The sequence below is a fragment of the Plectropomus leopardus genome, chromosome 12 (assembly GCF_026936395.1).
Source record: "Plectropomus leopardus strain MGB_pleo_1.0 chromosome 12, ASM2693639v1, whole genome shotgun sequence".
Lineage (NCBI taxonomy): Eukaryota > Metazoa > Chordata > Actinopteri > Perciformes > Serranidae > Plectropomus > Plectropomus leopardus.
The window spans coordinates 2,671,057-2,698,482 of record NC_142187.1 but is presented as its reverse complement, the minus strand read 5'-3'; the positions used below and the strand labels follow the sequence as shown (position 1 = coordinate 2,698,482).

The window sequence follows — 27,426 nt, the reverse complement described above, 5'->3', positions numbered from 1 at the left end:
GTAATGAAGGTATGTATGAGTGGTGGAGATATAAATGGTAAATTGAAGCTATCCCGATGCATGTGCCTGCAACAGCGCTTGCACTTCATGCCATCCACTGCATAAGTCAGTGCCCCACTTGGGCCAACCCAGTGAAAATGCTGGACATGTCACTGGTCGATAAGAGATTAAATTAGTGCTTAAAATATTGATAATAGACTCAATACAAAAATCAGGATTCATTAATTAGTTAATTCCTCAAAGTAATTATGGACATTCTTAGTGTTGGATTATATATTGAAGTTGAGTGAGACTGCATGGAAAGCTGAGTTGAGTTGAGTTGAGTTGAGTTGAGTTGGGAAGGTGCAGGGGGTTACAGCACTGAAAAACTGCAGATAAAATCCAGGCACATGTCTAATGACAGATTGAAATCTAAAGCAGGGTTCAGGTCAGTAAACTGAGACTCTCATTGTGTGAGTTTTGCTCCATCTAGTGTTTAGACAGCACACTACAATGAGTCCTGCATGAGGGCTCAGTGTTGCTGTGTGGCCTCTGAAATCCAAATTAGCTGATGGTGCACACACTTGACTGATCAGCAGCTACTTAAACTCAGGTGTGTCTGCTGATCATGTTTCATCACTTTGTGTGTTGCTCTGTTTCTCCTCTCCAAGTTCTTAAAAAAGGTAAAGTGTCTCTCTACATTGTTTTTTATCAGTGCACACAACACAGAAAACAGACATGGAAGGTTTAGCAGCAAAACATTAACAAAAAAAAGCTATCAGCAACTTGGAGAAATGACCTGAGAGAAATGACCTGAAAAAGAAAGAAAATAATAAGAAATAATTAAAAACAAATTGGGAGAATGTTAAAAACCCCACAATCATAATTATTAAATTGTATATTCAAAATAGTGTCACATAATTACTTTTAGGGTTTTTTTTTTTGGGTCATTTTTCTGTTTGTTTTCAGCCGGGGGGGGGGGGTTGTTCCAAATTTTGAGGACAACTTCCTGTGACTTTTATTCATTTCTATTGCATTTTTTGGAGTAATTTCTTGGAAAGTTACTTTTTGCTTTCTTGCTAAATTCTTAAAGGTAATCAAACCACTTTACTTTAAGTTTCAAAGTGTTAAATTAGTGGTTTGGTTTGCTTAAAGTACAGAATACAACTTTAATTTAATATCTTTATAATGACTGATAAGGACATTAGAGGGTCAGACAGTTGCGTGGTTGGAATGATAAAGAAACACTTATCAGCACTGACTTTGTCTGCTTCTGGTAGCACAATCGATTCAAATGTTTTGTCATGAACAGATGTGAAATGTCAGATTTAAAAAAGAAATCAGTTTCTTGTATCCATGCATACATGCAGTTCACTTGCCACATACAGTAATAAGACAAAAAATGATTTTTTTTAGGGAGACATTTTGACTCCAGAGTAGGGATGAAGCTCTTTTAAGTGTAAACCTGACGAAGTGCCTGCTGCCCCGCAAGTGAAAATGTGAATGGAATGCAGACATAGAGAAACACAAAAATGAGTCCTAAAAATCAGAAATGGGTTTACATTTTAGCACTCCTGGTTTCCTTGTCTCAAAGTCAATGGGTTTTTGTTAACGTGTTTTTGATTAAAAGCCTGAAATGAAATCTGTGGCTAACACAAGCGGAAGAGACTTTTCACATCTGTTCTATGACATAAAAGACATCAGAAAAATACATCACTGTGAACTTTGAAGCTTTTTTATATGGTTTAAAAAAAGGCGGATGCTAAAAAGTGGCTAAATGAGACTACAGAACACCATCAAAACTAACTCGGTTTACAGCCTCGTTGTGAAGGCGACATTGAGTCATGTGACCATGATGTAGTTTATTTAGAATAGCCTGCCATTAGCTTTTTACTTTTGGTGAATACATTTAAGCTTTAAAAAAATCATAAAAGTGGCATTTACTTGGGAAGATGATCTTGCTGAACAAAACGTGAAAGTATCATAAACGTTTGTTTGCCACAGAGCTTATTTTCTGCAATAATCCAAAATCCAAATGGGTTTTTTATAAGGGAACCAGAATGATGCTGACTTCCACATCAGCCTTCAGAAAAAATGTCATTACTGCAGCATGTTTATTAGTTTGTTGTTGTCTTTTTAAGTCACTTCTAGCATTTTCCATTTTTTTTTTATTGGTGATAAGGTGCAATAACATACAACAGTGACGCTACTGAACAAAAACACTAAAACAGACATGAGGATGACTAATATGCAATGTGGTATAAGGAGTCCAGGCTTATATGGTAAAACATGGCAGGGAGGATTAGGGTTAGTCATAATGACAGCGTGGATGTCCCAAAATAATATATGAATGGATTTGTTAATTGGTTACCCAAAATAAATAAATTGAGAAAGGAAAAAAAAAGTAATAAATAAATAAGGAAGTGAAAAAAGAGATGATAATAATAATAATAATAATAATAATAATAACAATAATAATAATAATAATAAATTAATAAAATAATATTATAATAATAATTTATAAATAAAAAAAATTAACAAAAAATTTCCAGGGCCAGTGATGCCAGCCAGGGCAGGACAGGCAGCGACCCACAGTGACCTGCAGCCCCCAGCAGGGACAGCCCAGGCATGGCCAGTACAGCATTCCAAACTCTCAACTCCCAGAGGGCCAGAGAGAAAACTTTTTGTGTTATTGTTGTGTTGTTTTTTTTTGTTTTGTTTTGTTTTGTTTTTGTTTCTGTTTTCTTCATTTTTTGTTTGTTATTTAAGTATATATTTTAAAGTTGCATGTCCTCTCATGGGCAGAAGACTCCCAGCACCCGGTAGGGGGACTGTCCAATACTGGGAGTGACTTTGCCCTGTCTCTGTATATAAGAACTGATAGATGATTTGCCCTCTAAGGGGGAAAGAGAGGGGCAAGACCACTTCTAGCTTTTTCATGACACAAATTTGCAGTGAAAAGGTGTGCATTCAAATACTAACTGAGCAAATGCAATTTAATTCGCCACTGAAAACGGTTAGAAAAACAGCACTATATTGTCCTGTTTTAGTAATGTTTGTCTAAATCTACAGAGGTCGGCTGATTTGGGGAACTTGAGCCGCAATTACTTCTGGATAGCCATGACCCCCCAGGCAATGGAGACACCACTGTGTGGATGCACGACTCTCTAACAGTCCTCCTTCCTCCACCTCTGTAGGTTGAATATGGCAGCTGTTAACAGACCTCCACCAGCTCGTCCAGGACAAATTGGAGGAAACCTACATGCTCGCTCTAATAGCAGCGTACCAACCTCTGATCCACAAGATCCAGGACTGCACGGCACTGGTCAAGACCCAGGACCCTCTTCCCACCCCCATCCACACGCCTCTGCGCGGCCTGTTTTCTACGTCCATGCGCCACCTCCACCCCCTTTCGTCCACTACCAGTGGCCCATGCCCTTTCCCTATAATCCCTTTGCTGGCTTTCCAGGCATGGGTGAGTCTTCTGGGCTTTTCTTGTTCAAATTGTATACATTAAAATGATTTCATTTCTGTTATTTGAGGTCAAAGCTAAAAGGACTTCTACTGCTGGGTACAGTTTACTTGATACAAGTGGTGGTCATAATAATATGAACACCTGTGCTAACCTTTTGTCCACCAAAACAACAGTCCTGAAGTATAACATAGGAAACTTTTATTTGCAAAGTTAGAAACTCAAGTTTTTATACTGTAAGATGTACTTACTGGATTTGAACCGTCAAGGTTAGTTTGATACTAGTACTTTTTTACCTCTCAGGCTATGGTATGGTCATGCCCCCATTCCCTCCTCCTCCTCCCTACATGGAGGCTCCAGCCTACATTCTGCCCCACCCTCACATTCAACCGGTCGACTACAGACGTTTGCTCCACCCCCCTGTCCACGCTTCGTCTGCACCCTACCAGAACCCAAACCAGCCTCGAAGAACTCGCCCACCTCACACTTTCCCTGTTAGAGAAACTGTGAACTCTGAGGTCCAAACTGAACCCACACAGAGAGGCTTAGGAGGTTACAGTGACGGAAGCCCACTCGTCAGCTCTGAATCGGGGCATGGAACAGCCTCAAGCTCTCCGTCCTCCTCAAGTTCCAGCTCCCAAAAACAAGGCCCCGCCCAGGTCGAGAACTACACATTACCCAACAGTCAAGCAAGAGGAATCCAAGGTAAAAGGGCCACAAGCAGCACAGTCAAACACATCCTCAATCCTATCAAAGCAACTCTGGAAAGAGAATACAGGAGAACACAGAAGAGTTGTCAAGACAGCGTTGGTAAAGAGAATGTTGCCCCTTGCCGAACCAGTCACTGCAATATGTGGTCAGTAAGTTCTCCAGATAGTATGATTCCTGTATGTAGCTCCTCTCAACAAGAGGATGAGGTTGTGAAAGAGAGGCGTGTCTCTGTTCCTGACATTCTGATGAGTTGGGGGGGTGGCACACCACAGGAAATGATGACGAAAATTGCAGATAGGCTGCCTCAGAATGACCACCAGCTGCCATCTTATGAAACAGAAGTGGAGCAAGGTAAGTCTGCTTGCCAGAGTCCTGCCAAAAATGGTCTAGTGGTTTCTGAAAGTGCTAATGATAACATAGAGGTTGACTTAAGTCATAAAGACACTGCAACCCTATCCAAAGTCCTTGAACTGAGAGAAGCTCATGAAGCGCAAGAGACAGAATCCAGAAGAGAAAATGAGCCTGCCAGAATGGTTGGCTCTGTAGGGCATTGCCTATCCTCCAGAGATGAACTCCAAAATTCACTAAACAAAACTCATAAGCTTCCTGATAATGAGCAAGAAGATTGCAACGAGACAAATCCACATGAAGACACTTCAGACATCATTCGCTATCGAATGTATGTAAATAGCTTTCAGCTGAGGAGAAAAATGAATGAGTCCGTTTGGTCTGTGGAGTCTCTGGCTCCCTTTATCCCCACAAAGGAAAATCTACTGCAGAACAGCACATTTGAGCCCAAAGTCATTGTTGAGATGACGGAGGAAGCTGACAACAGTAAACCGTCAACCCAAAATGACATCCTAACTGTCAAAGCAGGTAAAGAGAGGAGGCAGACTCGGAGATGTTCCTCTTCTGACTCTGTCCTGATGTCAGACAGCTGGCTCCTCTTCAGCACCCCAGCTCAAAAGCTCAGTCCACCCAAGAAGCCAGAACTAGAGAGTGAAATTGACTCCTCAGAAGCGTGGACACCAAAGCAAGACCAGAGCATGGCTCCTTCGGAAAAGGATCCACCAACCTCCATGACTCCCCTGCCGAGTAAATTAATGTTGTCTACCACCACTGAAGAGGACGCTGACAAAAATAGGTCTTCTGAACCTGAGGCTATTCAAAGCCCAAACCAGGTATGTGTAATTGTAAATGAGCAGCAGGAGAAAAGCCCCTGCTCTCCTTTGCAGGAAGAAATTCGCCTCTTGAACTCTGCGGCAGGGGAGAACAGGTCACCTAGAGGCCAAACTGGAGTGGACGTGGAGGGAGAGGACCAAACATGCAGGAGCAAACAGGTCAGTGAGTTGTTTAGGGAGCAACTGTGTGTCCCGATGGCTAACCAGGAACTGGCCGAAGTGTCTCCATCAAAGAAAAATTTAGTGGACTTTGGGGTCCAGTTTAGTGGATGTCATTGTCCATATGAAGAGATGAAGAGCAGCATGGGGCCAGATAGAAGGCAACAATTTAAATATCCAGGTGATCAGTTTCTTCTTTTAAAAATAATGAACATCTGCGTATTGTGAAAATGTGTGTTGTTCATGAATGGTTGCCTATATCCATAGATATGAGGAAAGCCAACAATGGCCAGGCTGATGGATTCAGCATGAGGGGAAACAAAAACCAGAGGAGGGGTCACTGGAGAAACAAGGGTCAAGGTAACGCATGTTATTTAGGAAAGATGTCACAAATACAGCATAATGTCACCAGGTCAGAATTTCAGTTTGGTTTATGACCAAAATCCTATAAAAGTACTTTTTGAAAATCCATTTTTCTAAAAGAAAATAAATGTGCATGCTCAAATTAAATACTACTTGATTTTCAAAAGATGCTTGTGTATAAAATCTACACTGCAGCTTTTACAGGACTGGTAATCTGGTGCCCAATCAAACATCAAATCATGAATGTATATAATGTTCAGCTTTCCTAAGTAATTTTAAACACTGGCCATTCATCCCATTCTCAATCTGAAGTGGTCAAATTCCACCACTTTTTCAGTGACTTTGGCATGTGATCCTGGCACCACAAACCACCTTTTACGACTATATGATTCATGATTCAGTTTGTAGCCTTCAGCTGAGAACATGGTCGGAGAGAACTTTTCACTGTGTTATTTTATGCAGTTGAGAATGCAGCCAGATGGAACCTGTCATGTCCACATAATACGCCATTGGATGGCGTCAGGTTGCTTGGTAACAATGTATTATAGGAAGCATGAAGGTCCAACAAACCCCAGACTTTCATGGGGGAGTCTGGTGTTTGCTTACTGTCTAAATATGATGGGTATTTTTTTTAAACCTTACCATGTGCCCTTTTGCCAAAACCTAACCATTCTGACCCTTGTTGCCTAATGACACACTTATGTTTATGTTCTGGTGTTGGTCGCCATGTTCTCTTGTAGTGTAATCCCATTATGTGCCTTTGTTGACATCTTGCATTGGTAGCGGCATCCCGAAACATCTACAGCAGAAGGAAACCTAGAACATAATATGTAGATGCAGAAGTCCACTGACAAAAGTGACTATATGTGACTACTTGGGATGAGAACGTGTTTGACCATTTAATGACCTGATAGTCATCCTATGAATCCTAGAATGTGGTGTAAGGCAAGGCAACTTTATTTGTATAGCACATTTCATACACAGGGCAATTCAAAGTGCTTTACAGAGTGATATAATATAAAAACATTAACAATAAAAGAGAGAGATAAGATATACAAGGTGAAATCAATTACTGATAAAAAAATGATAAAAAAAAAGTTCAGACAAGAGGTGCAAAGATAAAAAGATAATTTAAAAAAAAATAATTTAAACTTTTTTAAACTTGATTTAAAATCAAGTTTAAAAAAGTGTAAAGTAAATCATATCAGAGAAGAGAATAACATTGAAGCCAAAATATATTTTATGTCATGTTTTTAATAATTCATCCCACCACAAAGTAACAAAGGGCTTGAAATCTTGTGTGCTTATAAAGTGTTCTTCAAGGTTGAACATTTTCTTTCCCAAAGTCTACTGAAATAGGATTTTCATATTTTAAAATCAACTTCTGGACTGTGTTTTTTGACTTACAGTGACCAGATTTGATTTTGATTTAAATGTTGCTGAATTCTGACAAGTGCACACAAGTAAATAACACATTTCAGCCCAGTCACCAGAGGAAAATGTTGGCATTGTAAGTTTCTGCAAAACTGCAAATACATTGCATATGCATGTTTTATGCACATTACAAATGTTTATGAAGTGTAGTAGTCTATGAGCTGACTTAGTCATCTGGTTCGGGCACAAAAAACATTTTATAATACACATTTTTTTCTGGCAATACCTCCACTGGAAAGATGGAAAACACTCACGTTTTAGAGCACAGCGATGACTCTAAATCACAACCGGTTTTGTCGTTTGTTGGTCTTGAACAGACACCTGTTAAGCTGTAGACCACTGTTCAAGACCAACTAACAACAAAATAGGTGCAGCCTGAATATCCACACACATCACATTATCATAGTTCAAAATTGTAATTGACATTTCACAACAGATTGTTTCTTTTAATTCTACAAGTAGCTGCCCCTAATTCACTTTGCAATCTGGACTTACGGCCATATTCTAATACTTTCCAGCAAAATGCACAAATTAAGCGTTTATGAGCAGTGTATTGCCATTTGACTCGGTATCAGTCACCAGTATAGCTTTAAGAATTTGAGGCACATTTTAACCCTTTGAAATCTGAGCAAATTGGCCTGATTTCTTTGAAAGAAAAAAAAAACAAACATTGGAAGAAGCCAATTAGCAATGAAAGAAATTACCCAGAGATTGGCATAAAAGAAAATAAAATTTAAAAAATGGAAAAAGTGCTTAAAAAATCTAATTTTGTTATCCATTTTAATTATGTAATAATGGTCATTATAAATGTATAGTTTCTTGCAATTTGTAGAACATATCCCGCCAAGTTGCTCATTGCATTTTCCCCCTATGGTTTTAAAATGAATCAACAATTTACTCAGGGTTTAAAGTTTAAATACTTGAAAAGTGCACCTGAAAGCAGCACAGGAAAAGTGACATTGCTTTCAGATTTCAAAGGGTTAAAAAAAAAAAAAGAGAAAAAGCTAACCACCAGATGACATCATACACTCACTAACATACTTAGCTAATTTCTTTCCTTTGATAGAGTTTGTTGCTTCTTCCAGGTGGAAATGGAAGGAACCCGCGGTACTGAGCACTCATGACACTTGACAACTTTTGGTTTTAAAGAATCAATTTAATATTAAAATGAATTTGTATGAAATAAACCTATTTTTCAATTAATGTTTTGTATGTGTCATCAATAATTGAAGTGTGAGATTTTCAAAGATGGTTTAAGATTTTGACAGCAACTTGCAGGTTAGTTTGTAATCCTTTGACTTGATACACAGAACTCTTATGTCTATATGACTCTATCTGTAACTAAAGGTTTCAGCCTGTGTAGACCTGGTATTAGCATTTAATTTGGTGACCTGAACGCAAGTGGACAGCCAAAAGGCCCACAGTTCTTATGACCACACGTTTGCTAGCTGCTCTATAGCATGCTCGCCACTCACATTAGCAAATGTGTCAGTACAGCTGAGGATCTCACTGTTAGCGGGAAGCAACTCAATGGTCACTCAGCAATGGTCACGCACTAAGTCCAATTCGACATAAAATGGGCAGAGCATTAGCACAGTGCCACCAAAACAACAACCAAGTCCTGCACTGATAAAGTCCTTGCTGGTGACATATCAGGATGGCGTTCGCAGCTTCTGTTGTCAGATTCATCTCAGATCACCTCAGCAGGGGCTTTGAGGGATCGGATCACAATGCGACTTGGTGGCCATTTACTCCTGTATTTACCGCTCTCCATTTGTCATTAGATTGCCCGAAACACATATTAATGCCAGGTCTAAATACAGTATTATAGTGTTGAAAAAGGGCTCTGTTATGTTGTAGGGAAGCAATACCGTAAATTATCTCAAACTGGAAGCAAAGGTTTCACAGCATAGCTGGAAGTAAGAGTCAAAAGCATGCTCCTGCATCTGATTTCGAACACAGGCTGGATACAGTGTAGGATAATGGCACAGTCAGACAATGCTCTTTCAACCCTGAACAAATTTGTTTCATTTCTTACAAAAAGAGAACACCACATGCAACCAAAAAAGACATGGCCCAAAACTTTGCAAAAAACATAGTTTTCTGGACATTTTCCCCTTTTTTTGGATGAATTTCTGATAATCAGCTTTTACTTATTCCTTGCACTTTGTGGAACATTCCTTATGAAGTTGGTTGTTGCCTTTTCCCCTATGTTTTCAAAAGAAATCAACCAATTGTCTCAGGTTTCAAAGGATCAGGTACCTTGTGAAAGGCATCTGAATGCAGCACAAGAAAACTGATGTCAGTCCACCAAAGGATTAAGTGGAGGCACTCATTTCCTTCAGAATGATGGGAACTGAGGCCTAACAGTCATATCAGATGTCAGAGGTCGTCACCCAGCTGAATGATCTCATCCAGCAGGAAGTCAATGTCCTCTGGCTGTGTGGCAGGATTGGAGAACACACACCTGAAGAAATTGACTTTGTCCCCTAGCGACTGATAGCCAATCAGGACAGAGCCCTTCTCCATCATCCTGCCTTTGATCTGAGGAGCCACCTGCAAACAAAGAGTGAAGATCACCAGTTTTTTTTGTCAGTTTCTTTAAACTACTCTCCCCCAGTTTCTATAGTCAATCTAAAATGAAGAAGTGGTGTCTGACCATCACTGAGGGAGTCCGGAGGACCACAGATGCTCTGTACTGACCTTGTGGAGTCTTGCGTCTCTATCAGGTCCAGGTGGCAGACCTCTCAGACTGGGAGGGATGTACCAGAAACACACGTTACTGTGCTCCGGCTGTGTGACAAGCAGAGGACAGATATACCCAGTAGAAACTGATTGGGGATTAAAAGGTGAGAAAACAACTACAACTGAACTAAAACTGAATACTAGGATCAAATATATAACATTACAACTAGTCTACCTAATATGGTGACCCTGAGAGCTCAACACTCTGCAAGTAAAACATGAAATAAAGTTAAAAGAAAGATCCACTACACAGTGAACTTGAACTTTTACCCTTAGGGAGGCGTTATAGACTACCAGCAGCGAATAGAAATAACTACATGAAATCTTTTGTCCTATGTGCTGTCAAAGCGATAAGTGATACAGGGACTCTTCCTGGGGTATGGGGTGATGTTCCTGAGACATTTCTGGAGGTTTTTGCACAGCATGATAATTTTATATGGATATTTCTTTCTTGTGAATTATATCTGCTCGAATGAGTATCACCAAGACTTTAATTTTATACTTGTACTTACTTTAATGTATGGCTGTCCTTTTTATTTTATGTTTTTATGTTCTTAGGGTATGTCTTTTATGCATTTTATGGTGAAACTGAAGGCAAACTTTGACATCTGTGGACAATTAAGTTTTCGAAATTTGTTATTCAAAAACATGCAAAAACACACAACACAAGCAAATGAAGAAACATTATAAATAACTTGATGACACATGCTCAGTAAATTAGAAAGAGCAGAACAGAATTTGTGTCCTGGGAACACAAAAAAGGGATGCCCACTTCTGGGACATACTTGTTGTCTTGGTTTTTGGCTTAGTTACTGAAGTCGGCTATCCATCATTGTGCTCGCATGATTCACACATGTTAAGCGAATGCTAACTCTAAGTTAACAGCAGATAACTTTAATGTGGATGCTCACACACACCAACAAAAACTTGTAGACGGGTGCATAGAAGGACATTGTCCATAGATGGAGAAAAAAAGAGAATTCCAGAACACTGTCCTGTCACTTTCAACTCTATTATTAAGTAAACAATGTTTTGGTCGTCAGGTCTTCATTAGATCCAACAGCAGATAACTGCAGTAATATCTGAATCACGTCATCATGTTAAAATAAGCTGAAAACTTCAATTTGATGCCATTTTCCAACAGTACTGAGAAAAAGCTGACTTCTATAACTTCAAAATCCACAAATAGAAACAAGCCCTGTGTGCATGGGTTTTTAAAAGTAATTGGATACAGTGCTGGAGGCAGGGCCCCATTCAACTATGAAAGTTGCTCACTGCTGATGAACCTCAAAAAGCTCATGTGTGGCGTGGAGTAAGTGTACGCCATTCCTCATGTATGCTGTTTTTTGATAGCCTTGCACCTACGTGATGTGCATGTAACAAACCTCTGTCAACTTTTCACAGTTTGTAGTTGCCCGCAGTGTGATCAGAAGGATCAAAATAATTTATTCATCATGTTAAAAACCAGCTGTACCTTGTGTTTGAAGACCAGCTCAAAGTCTGTCCTCCCCTGCAGCAGATCATACAGATACTCAGCATTCTCTAAGCATTTGTTGACCTGAGATCCAAAGCCCTCTGAGCCCTGAGACAGTGAGACACAGAGACAAAGACAGACAGACAAACAAGCAGATGTCTTATCACACATCAAACTAACAAAGGGGTTAAAGTGAGACTAATTAGTAAAAGAAATTAGACACTGTAACCAAGCAGCACCCAATAATGTGAGAAAATGCTGGCATTAGAAAAAGAAGACACAATTGATCCCAGAGAGGATTTTTTTTCTCTGACATCTTTTGCATGTTAGATACACACATAACACACACATGGACAAGCAGGACCTAAACACACAAATTAAATGGAGACATAATCGTTTCTGTATATATTTATATATAATATATATAAATATATTATATTTGCAAGTTTGGTACATATCAGCATTTCTTAAGTGTCATGGTATATGAGCTGACATTGTCATCAGGAGGTGGAGGGGATATTAGATGGTTTGACACCTTAGGCCAAACACCTTCCAAGCCGCAGACTACTGATCGAGACCAACCAACAATAAAATGGTATGTGTTGGATTTAGTGGGTCATTGCTGCTTTGCTGCATTGCTGCAACTTTTCAGGCACCAGTTGCAGGTGTTTTGTAGCAACCCACCAATGTGTTTCCAGGGGATTGTGACCCCAAAACCAGATATTTAAAGCCCAACAATAACCAAGTGGGTTTTGTGCCTAAACCAGCTGCACCACACATTTTCATGGATGTATTTTCAAAACTCTTCCATGACTTCTCAAGGACCCGTAATAATAATAATAATAATAATAATAATAATAATAATAATAATAATAATAATAATAATAATAATAATAATAATAATAATAACTAATCAACAATAATAATAATAATAATGTCTTGCCCTACATGCTCAGTGTTTTTTTTAAACATTTTAGATTCAAACTTTACACAAACATAATTTTAGCTCACTGGCATACACGTATGGAGAGAGCAACAACAGGAAGAAAATGAAAAAAACATACATCTACATTTATGTGTAATGTTATTATACGTAGATGTATATTAGAACAATGTTACATGACAACAGCTTCAGAAAACAAATGATGTAAAATGGAGGTTAGATTACTATAACAATTTTTGTAAACACAACAAAATTCAAGGACTGTTATGAGATTTTTTTCAGGATTTTTACTTATTTAATGATTTAATCAGGCTTGGAAAATCTGAATATGCAATTCTGTGACTTTTCCAGGTTTTCCATTACTGTAAGAACCTTGCTTGTTAACCACTGCATTGATGAAACATAAAGTTTAAATGTATCTGCTACATATTAACTTGTAAATGTATTTGTGGTTTGCAGAAACATTCTTCTAGCTTTTTTCAAAACAAAAGCATACACAATAGAAGCAGTTGACTTTGGGTGCTCTCTATTCGTGTGTGACTGGAATGTGCTGACATACACATTTTCAAGAAAATTATGAGAGCTGATTTTTTTAAACACCAATAACACCAACGTCAACTTCATCTGATACTTTATTCCTCTTAATAACGATGTATTCAACCTGTTTCAGCCTTTACAGATTGCATTAAAGTGGACCAGGATGGGGGTGATGCAACCAGTCATCAAAATCTAACAGAAGATGGTTACATCCTGTTATCAGCATTGATCTATTATTAATGCACAGATTCAGATTGAGGCCGCCAACAGCTGGTGCATAGTGAAAATGAGAAGGAGGATTCTGTACATGGATACCTTTGCCTTCCACATCAGCCACAGCTTAAAGACGTCGACATGTCGGCCACACTGGATGCTCTTATCTCCAGTATCGTAGCTCACATCGTAGGGTTTGTCTGTCTGGAAAAGGTACTCAGCCCCCAACTCATTACACTCCTGTAGGAGACCCTGCAGAGGAGAGAGGTACATTGCATGTATACCAAAAAGTATAAGATGTTATTTTAAAAAATTCAAGGCTTTACAATCTATGAAAACATGTGATGGTCTTTATAATAAACAGTTATTGTTATTATGTTGTTATCAACATACTGAGGCAATGTTTTCATCTCTTCTTTAGTGACAAAGAGAAGCACTCTCTTCCTACTGAAGTAGGAATGGTCTACAGTCAGCCACTTTCTAGACGTGCAGTAATCATGTGATGATTCTGCTTTGGTTTTGGCTTTGTAGTATGTTTTTGGAGGTATTCTCTCTCTCCCTCCTGCTCTCCTTTCTTTCTCTTCTCTTTCTCCTGCAGGGCGTGTGTGTGGCAGGAGGTGTGTCTGGTTCCTCCTGCAGCAGCAGATGAAGCTCACCTGTCCTGTTCTCTGTACTGTGTTCCTTCAGTGAACTCTATAAACCTTGACAAGCCTCCAACTTTTTGTAATGTATATAGTAAAGGATAACATCTTACTCTCTTCTTGACGAGTATGGCAGAGCACTGCAGAGGGACACCCATCATCTTGTGAGGATTCCATGTGACAGACCAGGCCCTGGAAAACAATAGTTTCAAATTTAACAATAAACACTGAATAAGTTATTGACATTGGTTACTTCTAGACCAGTGATACTCAATTTATGGCTAATCTGGCTCCCCACAGGGTGTCAGGTGTCGCATTTTCTAATTCACAATAAAAATAAAGGGATTCGCAATGAGAATTGTTTTTGTACTTTTAGTATACATAAGGTGCTGGAGTGCAAACATTAAAATTTTTACTCCACTTCACTTTTTCACTTTTTATCACAAAAAGTGCCAGTGGAGGATCCCCCACACCCCCGATAGAGGTCCTAACTAAGCTCCTAAAAATCCTTGAAAATTCCTAAAGCCCTAAAAATGTCTCAGAATCCTTGAAACTTCCTAAATTTTTTAAAATCCTAGAAATGTCCTAAAATCCTAGAACCTACCCAACATCCTTAAAATGTCCTAAAATCCTTGAAACTTCCTAAAATCCTACAAATGTCCTGAAGTCTTAGAAAAGCCCTAAAACCCTAGAAGCATCCTAAAATGCCAGAAACATTCTAAAAACAGAGTAAATGTGGACTTCAAAACCGTTTTGGAATGAAAAATAATGGAACTGTAAACGTGATTAAAAAATGCAATTTATTGTGATTAACTTTAGAAATTATGTGATCAATCATTCGAAAAAATTATTTGACAGGCCTAAATAAAACACAAGATCAGTAGATTAGGCAAAAAGATAAACAATGTGTCACAAATTCTCATGATCTGTAACGAGTTGCAGTGAGGTGGATGTTGTGGAAAACAACCAGGAATTATTAGAGCGAGGAATCAGGTCAGATGGCTGGTAGGTTATGTATCAGAGGAATTTCTTTTCAGTTGGACCACCCTGTTGATTGAGTGTTTGCTCATAGTGTCAGTTGAAAACATTGCTTTGTTATTGAAGTTGACTTCACAGTGAGTTGTAGGCTCACACAAAGACATGACGCTGTTTGAAGTGGTTGGGTTGTGTGTTGATGCATTTACCGTTCAATGGCCTGTAGTTTCATCCTGTGCCTGTCTGACATCAGCAGGCCTCCACCCCAGGCCGCCTGGACGGACAGAGACAAATCCAAAAGACAGGACTCAAAAAACACTGCATCAATGAAGTCCAACACATTCTGATCAATGTGGTGTATAATGTGTCTGCAATACATATTAGTCATAATGCTGTATTTTTGTGACTGTGTGATCTAATTATGAGCAAAAGTGTTTTAGTTTAGCCTTTGCAGACTGTAGATAGGCAAATACACTGTAAACATGATCCCACACTGGGTTTCCACTCATCAAGGTGTGCTTTTGGCTTGGCCCAAAGGCACACCTTTCCTTAATCAGTGCACTACCTTTACTTTTTTTAAATGAAAAACCTTAAAAAATAGTTTGTACATTGCTGGACTTTGAGGGCAGCAGTATTCATGTTCATATTATTGTTGGTTGTTATTGGTTGTTCCAAAATTGCATCTCAATGTAATGAGTATTCTCCAAATCTTAAACAAATAAGTTCTGCTGGACTGATGTTTTGGTTTTTGGCCCGTTCTCATTCCAAACTCGTAACATAATGTCACGTTGACAGTGCTTTTGGTGTAAGATTGTGATGCCAAAAGCCACCTTTCATGTCAGCATGAAACGCCACTGGACAGCGTCAGGTGGCATGTGCCGTGTCCGCATGATAAGCGCTGGACGGAACCTGTTGTGTCTGCATGAAATGCAGCTGGATGCTGTGGAGTGTCATACCACCACGGGAGGGGATTGTCCTCAGTATCTTTCTGCAAAATCACTGACAGAGTGGCAGTATTTGACTTCCTCGGAATGAGAACAGGCTGGAAATGAATGTAAGATGTTATTACCAAAAAAAGTGATCAAAGTAAACTTCTGTGTGTGTGTGTGTGTGTGTGTGTGTGTGTGTGTGTGTCTGATAGAGAGAGAGAGAAAGTGAGACATTACATCCACATGCATCCAGAGTGTGTGTTTCTGGCAGATGTCAGCGATGGCGTTGAGAGGGTCAAAGGCTCCATACACTGTGGTTCCTGCTGTCGCATTCACATAGAATGGAACCAGACCCTGGAGAGAGACAGAGACAGAGACAGAGACAGAGAGACAGAGACAGAGACAGAGACAGAGAGACAGAGACAGAGACAGAGACAGAGAGAGACAGAGACAGAGACAGAGAGACAGAGAGAGAGACAGAGAGAGAGAGACAGAGAGAGAGACAATGAGAGACAGAGAGAGAGAGACAGAGAGAGAGAGAAAGAGAGAGAGAGCGAGAAAGAGAGAGAGAGCGAGAAAGAGAGAGAGAGAGAGACAGACAGAGAGAGAGAGAAAGAGAGATGGAGAGAGAGAGAGAAAAAGCTGAGACTGTTCTCATCACATGTTCTGATGTGTATGTTTCAGCTATTAGCACTTTCTTTCTTTATTAGCAATTTCAGGGATGAGGTTTTGGCATTAACCAGAGATGTAAAGCATGTTTTTACACTGTGAGATAGAGGGTATTTTGAAAGCATCTATTATTTTCTAATTTTTCAAAAAACTGTTTATAATGCAATTATTAACTGACATTGCTGTGCCTTTCGTGCATACCTGTTCTTTGGCTGTAACAATGGAAGACTCAAGTTCAGCTGGAATCATTTTCCCTCTTGAAGGACCAAAGGTAGAAAAAGACTCAGTCATCAGCAGCTAATTGTGAGCCTTTAATAACCCTTTTAAACCTGAGCAAATTGGTTTGACTTCTTTCAAAAGCATGGGGAGAGAGCAATGGGCAAATTAAAAACACAAAACTGAAAAAATGACAACAAATTAGTAAGAAAATTACCTGAAAATAAGCACAAAAAAGAAAATAAAAGGAAAAAGCAAGTGAGAAACTGACTCAAAATAAGTGCAGAAATTAAAACATATATATATATATGTATATTTATTTCTGTAAAACAATGTTAAATATTTAATTATACTGATTATAAATATATTTTTTTGGCATATTTTTGGCATAAGTTTTTGATCTTTTTTTAATAGTTCTTCTTTTTTGTAAAACATTTTTTCAGTTATTTTCTTTATCACCTTTTACTAATTTCTTGCCATTTGTGGGACATCTCTTGTCATGTTGGTTGACAATACAGTACAAAGTATTTTATGCATAGAAGCAACTACTATATTGTAAACATGAGTAACAGCATGTGTATTCACTCATTGCATGGACTAATTTCCCCAGAATACACACACACACACACACACACACACACAAACATACACAGAGAAAGAGAGCAAGCTGCAACAGGTGAGCAAACATGTCTTTTGTGACTTCACAGTGACTATGAACAACACACATGTGCACTTTGTGGGTGTCTAACTTACCTACCTTTCATCACATTTCACCATGACCACATTCTCGGTGCCCAGCCCCAGCACGGCTGCAGATTTCTTCACTGAATAGTGACTCTGAATGGGTGAAAACATAGCTATTCATCTGCATTTGTCTTAATATCAAAGACACTACAAACAGGTAGAACATCCATTCAGCTGAAGGCAGCGGCTGCATTGTTTGGTTCTAAGAAGAAGTTCCCAGGTGTACAGGTGTACATGACAAATGTGAGAGCCCTGCTTCTGTCTCCAGACTCTGAGCTGTGTGTGTTCACTAAACTCTATGATTTGGACATAAAGGCTTGGTGTGCACAGTGCCATGAGCTCTGAAGGCTTAACTCAGCGGGATGTTTTTGTAACCTTTCCACTGAAAGCATTCATATAAATGCTTTACATAAGCATTTAACCCTTTGAAACCTGAGCAAATTGGCTTGATTTCTTTCAAAAACATGGGAACAAGGCAACAAAAGAATGAAAAAACAAAATGTAGCAAAAAATTAGTAGAGGAAAAAAAAGGTACCAGAAAATTACCAAAAATTATTACCAAAAATCGTAACACAACAAAATAAGCAAACCAACAAAAAAAGAAAAAGGAAAAATAATCAAGGCAAACGACCAGAGCAAGACAGCAGTGACTGTGTTTTCAATATTTTGGCTTCATTTATGCAAAATGAGGGAAACAAGACTGAAAAGGTGCTTTAAAAAAACTAATTTTCTAACATGATTTTAAATATCTAATTATGACAATCATGTACTTTTCCATTGTAGCTTTCCCTATTTTTTCCCGATTTTTTCCTAGACATTTTATAAAATTATATGGAAAATAAAATAATAATGTTCTAAAAGAAGAAGAAGAAATTGCACCAGTATGCTCAGGGTTGAAAGGTTTAAGTATTCACAAATGTCTCTCAAGCTGAGAAACTGACTATAGTGCAGGCTTTTTTTCAGTGAAGGGGTGTTATAGCTTTCTATAGATTCCAGTGTCATAGAATCACAGTGAACTTTGCATCAAGGAAGGAAATATCCTTGTTGCCAGGGACGTACATTTGTATATGGAACAGTAGGGACATGTCTTGACCAATATTTTGGGAGGACAAAATTCTCCCTACTAATATCTGAGTGAACTTATCCTCATTTTACCAGTTCTGTGAATGAAAAAACTGGACAAACTGCATCTCATATCAATTCAGTAAGAGACGGAGCATTTTATTTTTTCATACAGTACAACACTGTAGTGTGCCCAATCAGTAGAGATGGCAATTTCAGCACCAGAGATCGAACTGTTTTTGTGCTTCCACATAGTTCAAAACAGGATTCGAAATGTCACATGATCATGTCTAACCCCTACAACGAATTTTAAAGGGCCACAGGAAATTCTGGTGTTTGATATGTGTTGACTAAGTTTAGATAGATAGATAGATAGATAGACAGATCGATACTTAGATAGATAGATAGAAGAAAAGAGAAAATATTATTTGTATTATTATTGTTGTTATTAAAGATATATATATATATGTATATATATGTACACACACACACACATTTATATATATATGTTCAATTTGGCCATCAACTGATCAGAAGTGTTTTCAGTAAGATTTGGTATTTCTAATAAAGAATACAACACCTTGAAATTTGCCTCATCCAGAGATAGTCCTAGGCTGATCATCCTGATGAGGTGAGCTCAACATTCTGTTTCTCTCTCAGTTGCAGACCAAGCTGGCAGCGTGACGAGAGGGAGTGACAATTTCTAAAATTCAAAGTGCTCACATCAATACAGCTACTAAAGCTGCAGCTACAGGGGCTTTCTAAAAACCACTATATAAATCCAGGAAATACTAAAGTGAAACTCTCTCTGGACGAGAAGCGGATGGGGGATTGTGGATGGATACAAGCGACCAGTGGGGCAGGGCAGAGGCAAACTGTGGCGAATTGGTCGCATACATGGGCCTTTGCCATCAGAGTGTAGAGTGTGTTGTGTGATTACATGTTCTGAAGTGAAGAGCACCAGCCGAGGCAGAGCTCCCATCCCTCTGCTCTTTACCTCTGGGTAGAAGTGATATCTGGCCACCAGGATGCTGTACAGGTTGGATATTGTCCCTCCTTCAGAAAACGGAATACACACTTTATGAGCCTGTTGTTGTGTCTCAGTTCCGCACTACATACGAATTCTTGGTTTTGTGTTGCACAGTGTATGAGAATTAGAAAGTGCATTGTTCACAGATTCTAAAGCATGCAATGATGTTAAAGAAATACCTCCACTGCTGTACAAACTGAGACTTTGGACACCACAGTGTACACAGCAGGGGGGCTGCAATTACAGACGGAAAACCAAAACGTTGATAAAACACTATTAGGAGATGACTGTGTTTCCAGTGAGTGATGTTCTGCAACTTCTCCTTTGATGATAACACTCCAAGAAGCATAGCGATGGATGCTAAAAAAACGGCAGATTTATTTCTTTCGCAGCCACCACACTACCCATCATTATTTGCAATCTATGAGAGCGACAATGGAAAGGCGAGCCCCTTATACGTGGAAGCAGCCACATATGAGGTTTTTCTGGGAGGTGATAGTCCACGATTTTACAGAGGATTGTGGATTCAAAACTTCAGGATGATCCGCTCAACTTTTTAAGAGTTCTGTGATGCAATAACACCTCTTGTAGCTCCTGCTGCATCATGACGGAGCCAGTTGCTACTGACAAGATTGAGAGACTGAGAGTTTTGCAAAATATGGCTTTTTTGAATCAACTTAAATACCACCTCACATGAGCGTAAAACGTTTTTTTGGGGTTTTTTGCCATAAATCAGAGTTTTTTCAAAATTAACGTTACCATTTAGCGTATTTTATACTCGCAATTTCAATTTGCTTAATTTGAGGGTTAATGGAAACCCACCTACTAATGATAACTGTTAATATTGTTAATGTATAGTTTATGTTTAAAAATAGAACTTTCCATGGATTTATGAGGCAAAACACAGGTGACTTACTGAGGTATCCACTGTCATGTTTCAACTGTTTTTATCAAACAGCTCATCCCTCCTACTGTATCTTTCTTGCATGTGTTACCTGGACAGAAGATTCCATCTCCCTCATCATCAGACCATCCCACAATGCTTTGCATCTTCCTTAGCAGAACTTCCTCCAAGAGGACAAAAACGGGAGACACTTCATAGGTAAATCTGGAAAAGAAATGTATGTATTTTAATCAAAAGGATAAATATGAGGGGTTATGAGATGAATAATTGGAGTGTGAAGAAAAATATCTCTGATCTTCACTGTTTTGTAAAATATTTCACAACATAATACTCATTTCTTATGGCCCATAACCATAAGATGTGGTTTGTGTAGAAAATTAAACCATGTGAAAAGATGAAATAGCTTAACCCTCATCCGAAATGTGAAAAGGACCCCTGCTAGACAAGCATTTTGCTTCAATCCGCATTTTTTCATGTTACTTCTTAATCTTAACTGGCTGTCAAATAAGTGTTGTGGAATAAAAGTAGAACTTCATTCTGGAATGTGGTGCACTACAACTAAACATAAAATGAAAACACTCAAGGAAGGAACACGTAACTCAGCATTACTTAAGTACAGTACTAGTAGAAATCTTACATGTTAGTGTTGGCTGTAGAGGTTAACCACTCGCCTGCCACTCCAATTACGTCCAGACCTGAGGAGAGCTGGTTGAAGAAACGGGGATGGCCTGGAGCAGTAAAAGGCAGAGGTCGGAGCGCATGAGTGATAGGCTGCACAGGGCCTCACGCCTAGTAAAATGGACCTGCACTCATATGGCCCTTTTCTATTCGTTTGACCAAAGCACTTTCACTCCACGAGCCACATTCACCCGTTTACACGCACATTCACACACTGGTGGCTGAGGCTACCATACAAGGTGCCACCTGCTACTTAGTTTTTAAACATTCATAAACATTCACACGCAAACATCAGGAGCAATTTGGGACTTAGTATCCCGCTGACCGAGGGGCCTGGAAAGCAAAAAATTTAAATTGAAAATAAATGAAGAGCTACTTGCATACATTCTTATTTGTGTCTCAGGACAGACTGTGTGAGCTCACTGTTGTATCCACTGAGAAAAATGGTGCATCCAAGTTGAGGTACATTGATAGGACTCCTCAGTTTGTGGCCAAGAAAGCAAAAAAAAAAAAAAGCATGCATGCCAAAAGCCAGAATTTTGTTGCTTTTGTACACTTTTCATGTTTATAATGTCATTTTGGGACATTTTTCTGTATTCCTAATCACATACACACACACCTGTACTAACACCATACTTGAGTGTGTCTCTACAGTCCACGAGTATCTGCTCTAAAGTTTCTGGTTGGTCAGGCAGGTCCAGACTGAAGCCCTCCAGTCCCTCCTTCAGTTGGTGAGGATGGTGGAAGTCAAGGACCTAAAACACACGCAGCTGTCATTTTCCATTCCATTATTTTTTGTCTATTGAATACTGTACATGCATCTAGTACACATTTCGTCAAACTAAACTAGATTTTGGATACAGCTAAGAATAGTTACGATACCATACCATACCATAACATATGAAGTGTATCATATCATATCGTATCGTATCGTATCGCATCGTATTGTAACTATTCTCAGCTATATTCAAAATCTTTCATTAAATTAGAGCTCACTAAGGCCCAACATAGCTGACAGTGGGAGAACGTGTGGTTTTAGTGGTACTGAAAAATATAAAAGTTAAATTAATTCTGGATAAAAACAAGGATTAAGAAATCTCAGTCTCTGGTGTTACATAACATAGTTTTACATTTTAAGCTCAGTGGCTAAAGACAGTAGTGCTTGCCTTGAGAAGCCGAGGACAGGCCCATACTTGAAATGTCCAACTATGCATGTTTAGGAAAACAGTAATACTCATGCTAAGCCTTTGGCAAAGAAAGCAAATGGCACAAATTTCATGCCAGGTAGGACTGAACGAATCAAGGTAAGGGCAAGTCAAAACAAGTGCTCTCAAAGCTTCAATTAAGTTTAAGAGTAAGGCCAAATTTCAGCTTTGTCAGGCCATGCACGATAAAAGGGTGGGCAAGAATTGATTATCTGTTCATGAATGGCTGTTGGACAGTCAGATAAATTTCTGATGTGCCACACGTCGCAGGCTCTCGCAGAGTTGAAGCAGAGCCACAAGTCCATTCCCCAACATCAGTGCCTTTTTTTCTTACTGCGCCTGCGTGAAGTGGCAAACAGAGTATCTGAAAACGCAATGGCAACACAATTCTGAACGCTGATTAAAACTAATATTCGCAGCAAACAGTCTTAACATAGGAAGTGCAGTTTATGGTTGGTAACAACTGCACACCAAGGAATGTTAGGGCAGCTAATGTAAGCTATCAATATAACAGTAAAAGTTGCTAGCTGACCTCCATTTCTGACTGTCCACGTCTTCCAAGCCATCCGCAAGTCCATTTGTGCCAGCGCCTCTTCTTCTTAGAGGTTTCGGCACACAGGATTGCACAGATTATCAAGGTAGCACGCTTGTTAGTATTGTTGCTAATACCTGCCCCAGCGTTTTCAAACTAATCTTTATTGTCAAGAGCCAGGACGGTCCTCAGGGGCCAGTGTGAGCACATTAATTGTGAGCTTTGGCTTTACGTCGCAGACAATCTCGTACAGTATGAGTTGGGATTAAACAACAGCGTTTCTACAATTGTACAGTGTATGCTCAGTTTAAGAATTTTATTTGTACTTCTAACACTCTTTGACAACTTATGATTACTGATGGAACATACATGCGTACATGTATGTCTCAGTCGTGATGTGTCTTGCTCTTTTAACTTCTTGACATGAAATTTCCTTTTCATGTCTATCAGCAATGTTCATTGGACCACTGAACCTTAATAACTGCCTCTGGAAGTACATAGCTTCATAATGAAATGTCCCCGTAACTTTTATGCTTTATTATTTCTATAGCTTTTTAATTCCTGTCCAGCAGATAGACTGGCAAGTTTCGAGTGGAACTGAGCAGAGTGCTAAGACAGTGTACAAAATTGCTGTAGAAATCAGACCTTGGTGCTCCTCTGACTCGACTTGCTGATATAATTCAACAGGATGTTCACCAGCTCCTGGAGGAACCCTCTGGTCATCTCCTCACCACCTGCAGCAGGGAGAAGGTCTGCACTCACAAACACACACACACACACACACACACACACACACACACACACACACACACACACACACACACACACACACACACACACAGAGGATCACTCTGTAACTTGATTTGGTTGGTTGAGCTAAACTTTGTTCATCAGTCAAAGAACGGGCCCCCCCTCAGTGACAGACGGAAGCTTCTGGTCCTGACTGCCCCTCAGACTGTCAGGAGGACCAAACCCAGTGTGTGAATGTGAACAGCCTGAGCTCTCACCTTTGCTGTAGATGCTGCCAAAGTCAGCAGGTGTCAGTCCTCTGTCTCTGACTGCTGCTGAGTCCTCCTGCTGTTTGTAACTCCCAGCTGACTGATCGATGATTCTTTCTGAAGGCACAAATCAGACGTGTTTGTATCATTTAACTCAGTGGGAACAATCCTTCTGTATCTGATCTGGGTGAAATGATGATGAACACTTGTGTACTGTTTGTAGGTCTAGTGTTGTCTTATAATGTGCCAAAGACAAATTTCCCTTTAATGCAACTAATGGACAATAAAATCCTCTGAATTTGAAATGGTTGACAGCTTGCAGCTATAAACGTGAAGGTATATGAAGTGAAAACTCTGGTTCTGACAGAAATGTGTCCATAGCACAAGTATAGAAATGTGTCAAGTACAGAAAGTTGGCATCCAATGCTTTATTCATTTACGTGAGAGTTACTGATTCTATCATGAATTAGCCGGTTTTAGGCTAAGGTCTGATATGGCTTCTTGTGTCCTCTTTTTTGAAAAGAAAAAGGGTTTGTGGAAAAATGTTAACTTTTGTCTTCTTTTCATATTAACACTGTGTTTTGCTCAGACTGCACTCTCTTAATGTCACAGCTGTATCCAACATGACAAGACAAAGTCAGCATTGTACTTTACTACAGAACACAAATACATTACATTTGTAAGTTTTCATACATATTGAATGTCATTACTGTGTTTCCAGGGACATTTTAGATATCAAACTTGTTTTGTAGCGACCCATTACTGTATTTACAGTTGGGATGATGGTACAAAAAGCAGTCTGGCCAAGATTGTGCCCCCAAATCGACATTTCAAGATAAAAGATTATCTTTTTTTACCATAACCAAGAGGCTTTTCTTGCCACGTTAACCACAGCATTGGTGAAACACAACATAACAGTTTCAGTGCAGTTTCTGCTACTTAGTATTGTACAAATGTTACCAAGGTTTGCAGGAACCTACAATGCCAACATTTTTTTCAAACACATTCTCATTCAAAGTCATCACATGGTGTTGCTCTATCAGTGACCTTCCATGTCTATATGTGATGTTATCTCCTGGATGTCATTATTGTGATTACAACAACTGCACATGGTGGGATGATGCAGTGTCACTAACTGACGCGGTCTTCCCGTATTTCATGCACTTGCAACCAGTTCCATCCAGCTGCATCCTATTTGACATGCTGGGTTGAGACTGTGTGGTGACCAACCCCTGAGACAAATATGATGTCTATCTGTCTGTCTGTCTGTCTGCAGTGTCTGTCTCTGTTTTTCTGTCTACCACTCCATCTCTCTATCAAGAGCACGTCAAGGGCATTAGTGGTCAGGAAATTGATCTCTGAAACACTTTGCATATTATTCAAATGGATAGAAGTACAATGTTTTAATGCACAGCCAGTGCTGCTTACTGTGATATGGACAGTACATTGATAAGTGCATTGATAAGATAATTGATAAGTACATTGAACATTATAATTATTAATTTAAATTAAATGTTAAAATAGTTACTAAATGCAATGTACTATAAAATGTACAGATTTAACTGTAAATTAATTAAAAAAAATTCTGATGACAGATTTCTCAATAGAATGTTTGGGCAGGGTTGTACAATATCTCTGGATGTCATGGCAATCTGATATTTTATAATCAGCATTTTAGAAAGTTTAAAGTCACTGTTGAACTGTTGGGAAATATGAGTGAACTGTTATTCATCATGTCTGTGATTATTTTATTATGTGTTTATTTCACTTACACAGTGGTGTGGATGAAGTACTTGAATTAAAATACAATACAGTAAAAGTCCAGATTTCTAACCAGAAAATGGCTTTGGTAGCAGTTAAAGTCACCTATTAGAACATTACTTTAGCAAAATTGTTAAAATTCTTAAAATATCAGATATACTGTACTTCAGTCTATCACTCTGTTTTTATAAAAATAGTTGAACTAATGACATATATTTTCTCCATGTTTTGCTCAGTTGACACCAAACTTGCTACAAGGAGTCTTCAGACTGTCCTACACAAACCAAATACACAGATTCAGCCTATAGTGCATCGCATTGTTTGACCGCAAACAGTGCTGAAAACATGTACTAACAAATTCTCAAGGTTCATGAAAAGAAAACTGAAAGAAACGTTGCTTTCATGGTAGATTAAGTGAGTTGTTACACACAGAATTTTGTTTAACAACACAAAATTTTATCTCAAAAACAGAATTTTAGACAGCATTGTGTATTTCTGCAAAGACAACTACATGCCATTGTTCATTTTAGCAAGTTTTATCCACAGAGCCTTCACTCTGTGCTTGCTTAACCCTTTGACACCTGGATCATTGTCAGCCTTTGTGAGTAAATTGGTGTGAAATCTTTTTGCACTGAGCCACTTGGCATGAAATTTTCTCTAATCCCACTTAAATATTATAATTAAAAAAAAAAACATAATACAGACAGAGAATTGTGTAAAATGTTCCTTAAAAATAACAGGAAAATTCATCTTAAAGTCAAAATCACCTCAAAAGTCATTGAACCATCAGTCATTTTTACACATTCATCCTCTACTTATTGCACTCACATTTTTTTACCATTTATCAGCTGTTGTGATTTCTTCTTTTTATGGATTCAATATAACATGAGATATCCATAAAATATGTCAGTCAAGGTTTTCCAGTTGACAATAACAAAAAAGCGGTCACGTAAAGAGAGTCAAACTGCTGTTACCTGGCAGCCGTAAGAAATCCATCTCAGATCAGTTCTTCAAAGATGGTTCAAAGCAACCTGGCTCAGTCCCACTGTTACTGTTCTCAACAACAGGCAATGATTCAGCCTGATAGCTGCTCAGTCACAAGTCTGTCACAGTAATTCATCCAGGTGGTGTGAGGCTGCTGCCTTTAAAGAGCAGCAGGTAAAGGGAGACCATGGATCTATTATAATCGAGACGGTAGGTTTGAGCTTCCTCCTCCTCTGTGCCCGCCTCCCGCGCTGCCCACTCCGCTGATTGGACAGCTTGCCGAAGCCACCCGAGGAGAAGCAGGAAAAGACGAGCACGCCCTCCCCCGCTTCTGTTAACCTCCTGACTACCAGGAAAAAACATTGTCACATTACATTTTTTCTAATTCCCCATTCTTTGTAAGGTTTACAACAACATTGTTTGGAAAAAAAAGTTTTTGTTTTTAAGATACAGTGGACATTGGAACACCATACATGTGAAACGGAACCTTGATGGCAACTAGTTAGTCCCAGAGAAAATATCAAAAAGTCAACATAAGAATGTTTTTAACATCCACATAACTGTCTAACAGTTGCTTTGTTGTGCTTTGAAGATATCATGTGTCCACAGTGGACATCAGAACGTCGTATGTGAAACAGAACTACGATGGCAATCAGTTAGTCCCAAAGAAAATACCAGGGTTTAACATCCACATAACTGGCTATCATCACTTTTGTTTTGTTTTGCCTTGCCTTGTTGTGCTTATTTGGTATGATACTTCAAAAAGCAATTTCCCTTCTTGGAAACACAATGGAACGCCTTGCACTTCGTGCACATCACGTATGTTTTGCTCTTGCAGCCGGATCTGCGACATCTTGATGCATGTGTTTCGTCCACCATCTCTGGAA

At 39.0% G+C, this 27,426-nt stretch overlaps 2 protein-coding genes across 2 annotated transcripts; one reads left to right on the top strand and one right to left on the bottom strand.

The window, feature by feature from the left end:
* The first annotated feature begins 525 nt into the window (after window positions 1-525).
* Window positions 526-8,502, top strand: LOC121950982 (uncharacterized). Its single transcript, XM_042497134.2, has 5 exons — window positions 526-662; window positions 3,177-3,454; window positions 3,755-5,683; window positions 5,770-5,862; window positions 8,385-8,502. The coding sequence occupies exons 2-5, from the start codon at window positions 3,184-3,186 to the stop codon at window positions 8,411-8,413; spliced, it is 2,322 nt and encodes a 773-aa protein (XP_042353068.2). The 5' UTR covers window positions 526-662; window positions 3,177-3,183; the 3' UTR covers window positions 8,414-8,502.
* On the bottom strand, window positions 6,800-26,717 carry gad3 (glutamate decarboxylase 3). Its single transcript, XM_042497135.2, has 16 exons — window positions 26,530-26,717; window positions 23,804-23,911; window positions 23,442-23,548; window positions 21,679-21,814; window positions 21,019-21,109; window positions 20,473-20,585; window positions 19,388-19,503; window positions 17,399-17,478; window positions 16,627-16,681; window positions 15,994-16,110; window positions 15,037-15,101; window positions 13,966-14,044; window positions 13,314-13,463; window positions 11,519-11,626; window positions 10,003-10,092; window positions 6,800-9,855 (listed from the first exon to the last, which is right to left on the bottom strand). Exons 1-16 carry the CDS (start codon window positions 26,549-26,551, stop codon window positions 9,682-9,684), a joined length of 1,611 nt encoding a protein of 536 aa, XP_042353069.2. The 5' UTR covers window positions 26,552-26,717; the 3' UTR covers window positions 6,800-9,681.
* Window positions 26,718-27,426: the final 709 nt, after the last annotated feature.